The sequence below is a fragment of the Geotrypetes seraphini genome, chromosome 19 (assembly GCF_902459505.1).
Source record: "Geotrypetes seraphini chromosome 19, aGeoSer1.1, whole genome shotgun sequence".
NCBI lineage: Eukaryota > Metazoa > Chordata > Amphibia > Gymnophiona > Dermophiidae > Geotrypetes > Geotrypetes seraphini.
Window position 1 is genome coordinate 37,426,267 of NC_047102.1, and position 12,071 is coordinate 37,438,337.

General features: G+C 41.4%; 1 protein-coding gene across 6 annotated transcripts in view; it reads left to right on the forward strand.

Annotated features, from left to right (window-relative positions):
- MYRF (myelin regulatory factor) overlaps positions 1-12,071 on the forward strand; it is a 177,854-nt gene that overhangs the window by 73,596 nt on the left and 92,187 nt on the right. For 5 of the 6 annotated variants that reach the window (XM_033928865.1, XM_033928866.1, XM_033928868.1 and 2 more), the window contains exon 3: positions 3,046-3,375. The exons of the other annotated variant lie outside the window; for it this stretch is intronic. In XM_033928865.1, the coding sequence (XP_033784756.1) occupies positions 3,046-3,375 (330 nt within the window). The remainder of the gene's footprint in view (positions 1-3,045; positions 3,376-12,071) is intronic. 6 annotated transcript variants of the gene reach the window in all.

A 12,071-nucleotide genomic window follows, 5' to 3' on the forward strand; every position in this document is an offset into this window, starting at 1 on the left:
AAACAGGTTTCAAGGCAACTTACAGTACAATTTGAGGAGATGCAATGTAGTACAGTATAAAGGTTATTTATTTAAAACATTTATATTCCGCAAATCACAAAGATCTATGCAGATTACAAAATACATACAAGTACAATAAAACAAACAATCACACATTCAAATTACAGTATAATGAAATGCACTTTTCTCCTTTCGTAAATTGGCGAAAGCATCCTGGAAAAAAATAGGCCTTCAAGGCTTTTCGAAAGAAAAGAAACGGAGGGATCTAACGTGTCATACCTGGAAGCGCATTCCACAACCGCGGGCCCATATCACTAACCCCCCTCTTTTACTAAGGTGAATTGAATTAGCATGCGCTAAACGCTAATGCGTGCGTTAGCGTTTAGCACACGCTAATCGGTTAGCGTACTTTAGTAAAAGAGGGCCTAAATACCCTGGAACGGATTGTAGCTTTTGTTATCATCCGCAAAAGGCAGAACTTCCAAAAGATGTTGATAGATGGATCGCAAAGATCGAGAGGGAACATATGATCTAATCAAAGAACCTTCGGCAACGTGTCTCAGAGGGCTTTAAATACCAGCACCAAAATTTTGAACTTAACTCTCCGTAAGTGGTCCAGCTATAGAGAAACATGAATTTTTGGTCCGTACATATATCGTAAAATATTCTCCTTTGTTGTGTCTTAACAACCAACGATTTTGTGAGCTTGAAAAGACGTCATAAACACCTTGATGGACAAGTTTCAAAACTTTGAACTGGGTACGAAACAATATCGGCAACCAGTGCAATCTTTTTGAAATAGGTGTAATGGAAACATAGAAACGTGATAGCAGATAAAGGCCAAATGGCCCATCTAGTCTGCCCATCCACAGTAACCATCATCTCTTTCTCTCTCCGAGAGATCCCACGTGCCTATCCCAGGCGCTCTTGAACTCTGACACAGTCTCTTGTTTCCACCACCTCTTCCAGGAGACTGTTCCACGCATCTACCACCCTTTCGAGATATTCCAGCCAGTGAAGAGATAAACAGGTATTTTTGTAAGAGTGGTACTGCGAGGTAGCCTTGATTCTTTCTCCTCTTCTCCTCCACTTTCTCCTACCATTCTGTCCACATTTCTTATGTGCATTGTTGACATGTTCCAGCTGCCTCTCCTTGCTCACCCTGGAATAGACATTTGTCAAGTACTGCTCACAGCTGGAAAACACAGAGCACAGCTGTACTCAACCAGAAATGTTACTCCCCCAGATCCATTATGACTTGCAACATCAGCCATAATTACACTTACCCATATATAGGACGAATCTAAAGACTTTTCTATTTAAGGATGCCTTTGTTCTTTAAGAACTCTCTATTTCTAGGCAGTATTTCCCCCCTCCCCACTACGGGGTAAGCCCGTTTGACTTTTTTCTTTTATTTGAATATTGTATTTATTCCCTCTCTGTGTCTCTGTTTGATTGGTCCTACTGATAATATATCCTAATATGATTTTCTGATCTTCACAAAGGTTGATCAGGCTTTATATGTACTAGAGTGAAGGAAAAGATCTCAGAACACCGTGCCAAGGATCATGAATTTCTCCTACAGCTTACTGTGGTTGAGGGTCTCTTTCATCGATCAAAAATCTTCACAGTGTGTCGACTTTTTATATTTTTAGTCATACCTTTTTACAAAATTTTTTTTGAAATTTTCAATATTTTAATACAACTCTTAAAAACCTTCAGCTTTAGGAAAAAGGTCATGGAAACTGCCATCAAATTAGACATAGTGCAAAAAACGCACAGTTCATTTTGCTTATCTCAAATAATGCTTTCTTCGTGAATATCACTGTTCAAAATTCCAATGATTGATTGATTGATGCGTGGAGCCTCCTTGTTTAAAGGATTCCAAATTCCAAAGTCCGACGAGACCCGTTTCGCCTCAAATATAGGGCTTCATCCTTCTCATTATTTTTTCTAATTCCACTACATTTTTTTTCAGATGCTTTGACCAGAATTGCACACAGTAGTCTGGCCTGTTTTGCATTAGCTGTTAAAGTGGAAATGAGCATTAATTCAAAACACTTCCACAATGGTAAGGTGCACAATGTCAGATGGTAAATTAGTGACGCAGTGCAGGCCGGAATATCAATTTCAAACGGAGGAAAAAGCCTCAGACAAGGGCCCTCCCACCTCCACAATGGTGGAATAGCGGTTGTGGGGCGTTCACCTCACTGGCTAAAAAACCTCCTTTACATGAACCAGACACTGCATTGTATTAAAGTACAATGAAATGAAAGAAACTATAAGAGAGATGAAAAAAATTTCAACTTATCTTCGTTGGCCACCTTTTCACTGTTTAGCTGCCTCAGGGTGTAATGTATCGATCAAACTTTTGTTCGGACGCAAGAACGCGCCTCCAGCATCATTGGTTTTCACAATATCGGAGGTTTTTTTTGGCTATTGAAAGTGGAATGAGCATTCATTAACGGCTAAGGTTTTGTGTTTATTGTTATATTAACATCTAACGCTGCTTAGTAAATAGGCTGAATGAGGATGCAGGAGAAGGTTTAGCGGTTTTCTTTAATGTTCCAGCTCATCTTGGGGATTTGAACTTGCAAATGTTTTACTAAGGGGTGCTAGCGTTTTTAGTGCGGGCTTAGTAAAAGGAGCCCTAAGGATGTGCATTTGTTTGAAACATATCATTTCAGGTCACTTTTAACTCAAATTGACAGGAAAAAGCCCATCGTCTCATCTTTTCCTTATATTAGCGATCGTGCACAGTAGTGTATCCTATTGTTCATGAAATTACACGCTTTACCATTAAATGCCACTGTTTACTATTGAGCCACAGCACACATTATTTGAGCAATAGGACAGTGTAATTGCCCTGAAACAAAAAAATAAAATCCTATAAACAACACAAAAAATGATTTAAAAAATGTGGCCTACCAAAGATTAGCGCTCAGTGATCAAGTCCACTGAGTGAGTAGTAGCCGTTGCTCTGTTGATAATTGCTGAATGACTTCGCCCCCAGCAATTGCTAAATTGTCACTTTTCTCTTCCCAGCTGCTTCCCAGATATCTCTGCATCTGCCAGCTATGCCAGTGCTCAGCCTTCCAGCTCCACCAGTGTTCCACCAGATGGCACTATTGCAAATGGGGGACATGTGATCAATCCAAGCTCCAGTGGCCTCCTCCATGTCTGTCCGCAAGGCAGCCAGATTCCAGCACGCCACAGTCTTGGCATTGTGAATGCTTGTGGGCCCGGATATTGCGCACACCTAAACTGCAATAACAACAATGGAATGGTGGTGCCCAAGGGGTACCCTAGCGGGCACTGCATGAATAATGTTGCCCCACCAAGTAAATCAGAGACGAAAGCATCATATGCACCTGGGTAAGTTGAGCAAGGGGAGGCATAGAATGAGGGATTGTACAAGTGTGTTATACTTTGGCATTCAGGAGATTTGTCAGAAATGGACTATGACGATGTCTGGCTTAGTACAAAGTAGAGAATGACAAGGGGACAAATTTTCCCCATTCCCGCGGGAACTCATTTTCCCCGCAAGTTCTTTTCCTATCTCTGTCCCATTCCTGCAAACTCCATCCTCATCTGCACAAGCCTCAAACCCTTTAAAATCCTAAGTAGCAACATTCTAGAGTTCAGATTGTGATGTCATAATGCCTCATTCCACCAATGCCTAAGCTCCGACCTCATCTGCCCAAGCCTCAAACCCTTTAAAATCCTAAGTAGCAACATTCTAGAGCTCAGATTGTGATGTCATAATGCCTCATTCCACCAATGCCTAAGCTTCTTCCTCATCTGCACAAGCCTCAAACGCTTTAAAATCCTAAGTGGCAACATTCTAGAGCTCAGATTGTGATGTCATAATGCCTCATTCTACCAATGCCTAAGCTCCGTCCTCATCTGCCCAAGCCTCAAACCCTTTAAAATCCTAAGTAGCAACATTCTAGAGCTGAGATTGTGATGTCATAATGCCTCATTCCACCAATGCCTAAGCTCCGTCCTCATCTGCCCAAGCCTCAAACCCTTTAAAATCCTAAGTAGCAACATTCTAGAGCTCAGATTGTGATGTCATAATGCCTCATTCCACCAATGCCTAAGCTCCGTCCTCATCTGCACAAGCCTCAAACACTTTAGAATCCTAAGTAGCAACATTCTAGAGCTCAGATTGTGATGTCATAATGCCTCATTCCACCAATGCCTAAGCTCCGTCCTCATCTGCCCAAGCCTCAAACCCTTTAAAATCCTAAGTAGCAACATTCTAGAGCTCAGATTGTGATGTCATAATGCCTCATTCCACCAATGCCTAAGCTTCTTCCTCATATGCACAAGCCTCAAACCCTTTCAAATCAAAAGTGCTCGAGGCTTGTGCAGTTAAAACAGAGCTTACAGGAATGGGGCAGGGACTGCGTCAAAACTCACGGGCACAGGGAAATTGAGTTCCTGCAGGGACGGGAACAAATTTGTTCCCATGCCATTCTCTAGTACAAAGTTCTAGCAGTTTATTGAACTAGATTTAGATCATTCCTTTTCATTGGTAACTTAAAGGATGTTACCTTCAGGTATAGTAGGTTCTCCATCCCTAGAAGGCTTGCACTTTATTTATATACCACATATATCCTAAGTGGTTTACATTCTGGTACTTTATCATGTCTCCCTATCTGTCCTGGTGGGCTCAAACTCTTATTTAGTTTTGATAAATGTACACAGGGCTGAGAAACACAGACAGGTGGCTCTCAAAAATGGGTGCTGGAAAGATTAGTGTTAAATGCTATTTTACAAAGGGTGCTTTCCAGTGGCGTAGCCAGACCCAGTATTTTGGCTGGGCCCACAGTTAACTCAGATGGGCCCTCCCATACACCACTGAGGAGATCTGACAAGATAGTTCGTGGGACTACAGTATAATCTCATTATAACGGACTCGCTTAGAACGGAACCTCGCCTAGAGCGGACGAGGTCCGCTGGTCCCGGCCGTGCGCCTTTAGAAACATGCAGAAAATCATCGAATATAGCAGACTCGCATATAACGGACAACCAATTTGGTCCCCAGAGCCGCTTTTAGCTGTAGTTTTGTTCGGCTATAACGGACATGCAGGCTCCGCCTACAAGGCGCGTGGCGTGCCGGTGATATAGTATCAAAATGCAGCCCAGAAGAAAATGACAGAGTATTTTTCTTTCCAGTACAGGGAGCTATCAAGAGAAAGGAGGATAAGGGGTCTCGGAAACCAACTTGGTTAAGGAATTACACACAATACCAAGTTTCAATGGTTCAAAGTTTCCATCACCCTCTGACCTCCTCCTCCTAGTTTTATTTCTTACTGATTTATCGAATCATTAATATTTTTTTTATTATTAGCCAGAAATTACTTATCTTAGAAATGCAGAGTTGCTGACAACATTCCAAGATCCCCTTGGGGTATCTTGGAATGTTGTGATTCCCTTGACTTTCGGACAAAATCAAAGGAAACTTTTTTCACCAAATCCAAGCTAAGTCTGAGTTCATTGTGGGAGTTGGCTGGGGGGTTCTCAGAGTGGTCTTTCTGCCTGATTTCACTTGCGTGACTATTATTTCAGTTGAAGCACACGTGAGGTATCCGATGATGGTGTGCTGGCAGGGGTTTGCTCACCTTTGCCTTGCTGTGTAAAGCGCTGGAGGTTTTCCTCCTTTCGCTGACCTCTCACACCGAGAATACCCCGTTTCACAAAAATTTTAGATTGAAATGACTTATTGTCTTGTGTTCACACAATTTTCTAATCTCCAGAATACCACTCCTAGAACCCATTGACTATTCTTCTTCCTTTACGTTTGTGTCCTCTTTTTGGAGTTCCTATGGTGTTATTCAGTTACAGGTGAGCCTAGTCTAGTCTTCAGTTTATATACCGGGTCGTCTCCTAACAGAGCTCGACTCGGCTCGCAAATAATTAAGACCGGAATGTATGAAAGAATACGAACCTGAGAAAGAGAATGTGAAAATGCTATCAATTCAGTGGGTAAACCGTTAAGATATTGTGTGAACAGCAAAGTTTTTAAGGCTTTGCGAAATAGTTGTAGCTGACCTATCGATCTTACGAAGTCAGGGAGGTTGTTCCAAATTTCTACCAGTTTGGAACGCAAGAGATTGGCTAAGCTTCCCAACCTCCACTTCATCATCGGTATAAAAACCTTTCGTGTTAGCATTAATAATCGAACTAACTCTATTATTTAGAAAGTTCGCAACGCTGATTTCTCTTTATCATGCGTTCGTAGGGTACAGCCCTAGGTTGTCGAGTAGTGTCTAAGGGCAGTTGTGCAATTGCAAATTGGTGCCAGTTAACTCATAGCCAATAATTGGCCCTTAAGTCCAATTAACAGTCAATTATGTTGACTTATGCATGCAACTGACCTTATTCTATAACAGCATATACAAATTTGGAGGCTAAGCATCAAAAGCTCAGACTTTTTTTTTTAAGAATCTGCGGTTAATATGCAAATTTTGAAAATACTAGTTTAAGGGGCAACTTTCAAACTCTCTCCTTAAGCAAAGACTGTGCTTATGTTTTACTCTTGGGCTTGGCACCAGTTCCCAAAGCACGTGTTTACTTATGATTTGATATTTGCCAACCATCGTCTCTTGCACCTGCCTTTTCTATAAGTAAAATTGTGCTGGAAATGTAAGCGCAAAAATTTAAAAACGCAATCTCGGCTTGCACTTTTCCTCCCGGGATGTAAACACAACCAGGAATGCTGCCATTTAGCTGCATCGAGGAAGGGCGATTTTCAGACTGCCAACTTAATAAGTGGAGGCCCGCTGTTCTTTGGTATTCTCTTGTTTTATTTATATTGATATATACCAATAAAACTATTGAACATAAAAAAAATAAAAGAATAGGAGGAAATTTTTTTTTTCCACTTAGAGAATAGTTAAACTCTGGAACGCATTGCCAGAGGTTGCGGTAAGAGAGGATAGCGTAGCTGGTTTTAAGACAAGTTCCTGGAGGAAAAGTCCATAGTCTATTAATTGAGAAAGACATGGGGGAAGCCACTGCTTGCCCTGTGTCGGTAGCATGGAATATTGCTATTCCTTGGGTTTTGGCCTGGTACTAGTGACCTGGATTGGCCACTGTGAGAACGGGCTACTGGGCTTGATGGACCATTGGTCTGACCCAGTAAGGCTATTCTTATGGTTGCTGCGGATGGGCAGACTAGATGGGCCATTTGACCTTTATCTGCCATCATGTTTCTGTGTAACATAAGAATAGCCTTAATGGGTCAGACCAATGGTCAGTATCCCGTCTTCATGGTGGCCAATCCAGGTCACAATAAAAACAAATCGTAGCAGTTCAGGGTATTTTAACACCAATTGCATACAGGGTAGCTTTGACTTGCTTTAAAGTTAAGGAACATTAGATAGTTTGTGGGCCCAACAGGACAGACAGGGAATTATGCTTGAGTACCTGAATAAATTCATGTAAATAACGAAATACAACCCTAGTCCATGAGGCTGCCTGAAAAGATAATAGTCGTTCCTGAAATTTCTTGTATTTACGTCCTTTCACAGAAGGGAAAGAAAACAATGAATGAGTTTTCCTAGGATGTTTAGAATTTGTGATAATAAAAGATTTCATAAGATACCTTAAAACAAATACAGCCCAGCTTAAATTTAACCTGTGCCTCCACTGGAAGCCAACGCAGTTGACGATAAAAATCAGTAACATGGTCATACTTCTTTAAAAATCAATCTAAGTGCTGCATTCTGAATTACGCATAGTCTATGAAGGTTTTTCGGAGTACCTACAAGATGAATAATATTACAATAGTCCAGCTGACTAAGGAGAAGTGAATGAACCAACAAACGAAAGGAGTTAATAACAAAATATGCTCTGATAGTTCTTCATTTCGAACCAATGAATCGACCTGATTTTTCATTGTAAGGGTACGGTCTAGAACTACGCCAAGTATCTTTATAGTTGACTGAATGCTATAAATTGTATTATTTAAGACAATAGATGTAACGTCTTCATTTAAATTTGGTGATGCCTAGAAAAATTTAGTTTTTTCTGTGTTAATTTTCAATTTAATTCTGACATCCCTATCACAGTTTGGTTTACTTGAGAAAGGGAAGTATGCACAGGAATTAGAATAGTGATGTCATTAGCATAACTAAATAGTTTAATTTTAAACTGAGATAATCTGTTACCCTCTAATACCAATATGCATGATATACCGTGCACAGGTTAAATTGAACATAGTTGCAGGGCAAGATTTATCAATATAAATTTTGATCCTAATGGCTAACAATTTGCTTCTCTTCCCTGTTCTCTCATTTTCAGCTCTTGCTGTTTCTTCCTCTCTTCTACATTCACCTGTCCTATTGAAGTTATGTAGTTCTTTTCCTCCTCCTTTTTGCTTTTAATCACTTTGATTCTTGATTGAAAGATGAGAACATCAGAATAGCCTTACTGGGTCAGACCAATGATCCATCAAGCCCAGTAGCCCGTTCTCACGGTGGCCAATCCAGGTCACTAGTACCTGGCCAAAACCCAAGGAGTAGCAACATTCCATGCTACCGATCCAGGGCAAGCCGTGGCTTCCCCCCATGTCTTTCTCAATAACAGACTATGGACTTTTCCTCCAGGAACTTGTCCAAACCTAAAACCAAGTAAATATCGAGTGCACAATAAACTATATTAAGTTGAACAACAAAAAAGACAGAGATGAAGAGCTTGAGGGAATAAAAAGTGGTAGAATGTTGACAAATGAAGCACAATATTGTCCATATTGCAAAAATTATATATTTGTACTCGGGTTGCAAACACATAGATCTGGGCATGTGCTGGAATGCTACAGTGCCCAGAAGTATTGAACTGAAAAATCTGTGCGCACACAATGGCATTCCAGGACATATACGGATGTATTTGCTTGCAAATCCAGGTGCCGATAGCGTGTGTGCAAAATAGAGGTGCTTATAATGTAGATCTGTATATCCATGTGTCTGGCATGCTCTCCCATGTTAACACATGATTTTTGTGCACAGCAGATTTGCATACTCTGTGGTAAGAGTTCTGGACCTGGAGGAGTATTTTTTTTTTTAACACAGAGCCCTAATGCACTGCTTATGTATCAGTTCCTGGCTGAAAACATAGAGTACGCTGTGAACATTATTTGAGACAGCAGAATGTGGAAAATATACAAGGCTGTGGAGACTTTTGCATGGCAGCATATATCTGTAGGTGCTTACAATTGACACTTGCTCGGCATTCAACTGTGAACATGACGATGTCTTTTGAAATCTTTCACCTTGCGGTCAGTTTAGCTATTTGTTCTGTGGAACTATCAGGGATGTATGTAGACATTTTTTTTTTATCTGATATATACCACTTATATTCTACGCGGTTTATATTCGCTGTCTGTCCCGGTGGGCTCAAACTCTAGTGTACCTGGGGCAATGAGGGGATTAAGTGACTTGCCCAGGGTCACAAGGAGCAGTGAGGGATTTGAACCCACAATCTCAGGGTGCTGAGGCTCTAGTTCTAACCCCTGCGCCACACACGCCCACATTTTCTGATGACAGTCAGCACCCGTTAGGAGAACCTTTTCAAATCTTTAGGCTTTTGTTTCTTCTCATTGCTTAAATCCGAGAACTAGGCAGAGGTAGAAGGTATCCTGACCTACAGCCAGTCTTTAGCTCTCTATTCTCCTCGTCCAAAATAGCCTAAAATTCTTGAATTATTTGACAAACTTTGTAGCTCTTATTTCTGCCGATATCACAAAAGTTAACACACAAAAAAAAAGATTTTAAAATGTTAGGAAAGGACAGATGGGATGTCTGTGTAAACACCAGTCTGAGTCCCAGCAGCATAAAAGCCCTGGTTATATAGCGGCGAAAAGATGAAGCTAAGGAAGGAACATGCACCGACACAGGTGTGCAAGGAGGGTTCCTGCCACCCGCTTGAATTCTGTAGAGCCAGTCCAGGCTTTCTTTCTCTTGGTTTCTACTGCAACACTCAGTCCTCCCTCATTGCTTGTTTAATTTTCCCTTTGCAAACAGAGTCACAGGTAGCTGATAAAAAAATACAAAAAGGGCTTATGTTTCTGTGGGAATGAAAGCGTGCTATCAGTCACCTTACCTGAGACAGACAGAAATATCCCACAGGGAAAACCAGTGCATGCACTGTGCTGTAGGGACATGTCACCTCTCTTCCACTTCTAGTCCTCTATGATAGGAGTTGCTGCAGGGAATGCTGTGCGAGGGCTGCCTATAAAGAAGTTCACATCTTCCCAGTTCTAACCTCAAATAACAGCAGGTGTGTGTAAAATGTGGTGGCAGTGCTGGCCATAAGGGACTTCGCCTCCTCCAGTCCTAATCTAGTACAGCAGGCGGTGTTGCGGGAAAATGTGTTGGAAAGGGACTGTAGAAGAGTCCAGGTCCTCCAGCAGGGGGTGCTGTGTTTGTGGACATCCACCCCTCAGTTTAAGCCAACTCGAACCCTTTGCAGGGCCACATTTTGGATACTTGGAGGGCCTCAGAAAAAAAATAGTTAATGTCTTATTAAAGAAATGACAATTTTGCATGAGGTAAAACTCTTTATAGTTTATTAATCTTTCCTTTTGGCTGTATTAATAATAATATTGTCATTTATAGCTAAAGAGACAAATGATCAAGAAACTGATTTATTTTACTTTTGTGATTATGCTAAACATACCCAGGGCCTCAAAATAGTACCTGGCGGGCCGTGAGTTTGAGGCCACTGGTTTAAGCTGTAGAGAAGTTTAGTTTGTTTCCTGCAGGAGGTGTGGTAAAGGGGAGGGGGGGGGCAGTGTAGCTTAAGGAAGCCCTGGCCTCAGAAATGTAGCCCGGTTTTGATGTCAGGGAGCGCAGACCTTTTATAAAACAGGTTAAAGAGCTGGTCTGCGTCGGCAACATTTCATTCAAAGTCTGTTTGGGGGAGCAACTGGTCCCCTTGCATCCCCATCTAAATTGTCTCTGCCCAGGTTCTTTCATTCCTTGTCAAGCAGGAACTCATGTGTGAATAGGAAGGTGCTTCAGGGACTCCCATGGGTGAAGCCGCTTCCACCATAATACATCTCAGAATTTGTTCCTGCCTTTAATTTCTGTTGGGAATAGTGGTGTCTGTTGAGGGAGCTCAGAGACTCACTTTTGGGACTGATCTAGAGAGAAAGTTCCAGAGATGCCACATTACCCAGCTCCAGGCTGGAAACCTTTCAGCCAGTCCTGGGTTTGAATTTACATTAAAAAAGCAAGGAGTATGAAGCTGAAAAGGTTATGGACAAGCGAAATGTCGGTTCAGGTGTACAATAAAACAAAAGTTTATTATAAGTTACACTTTACATAAGAACATGAGAATAGCCTTACTGGGTCAGCCCAATGGTCCATTAAGCCCAGTAGCCCGTTCTCACGGTGGCCAATCCAGGTCACTAGTACCTGGCCCAAACCCAAGGTGTAGCAATGTTCCATGCTACCCATCCAGGGCAAGCAGTGGCTTCCCCCATGTCTTTCTCAATAACAGACTGTGGACTTTTCCTCCAGGAACTTGTCCAAACCTTTTTTAAGACCAGCTACGCTATCCGCTCTTACCACATCCTGTGGCAGGAGTTATCTTTTAATATGAGACCTTTATAATAAAGTTTGTTTTATTGTACACCTGAACCGACAGCTCGCTTACCCTTCTTTTTTTTTTTTGGGGGGGGGAGTGGATTCTCTGGTTATCCTATGAATTATACTCCTTTGTTATTTTTAATATTTTAATTATTAGATGTACACCGCCTTGAAACCTGATTTGGTGGTATAACAAACTTTTTATAAACTTGAAACTTCTCTTCTTTTTCGTGCTGAAAATGTTATGACATTGTTGAAAAATTTGTATTTTTCAAAACATTGCCAAGTAAAAAAAAAAAAAAAAAAGAGCATTGTGGGATTTGTAGTGCCTGATCCTCCCATTGAAATCAGTGCTGCAAGTCCCACAATGGGGTGGTCAGACATGCAGAGCTGTCCCAGCTTTCTCCGGCTTGGAATTGGCATCTCTGGTTTTCTATATAATTGTGTATCGGTAAGATTTGCTCACCTAAG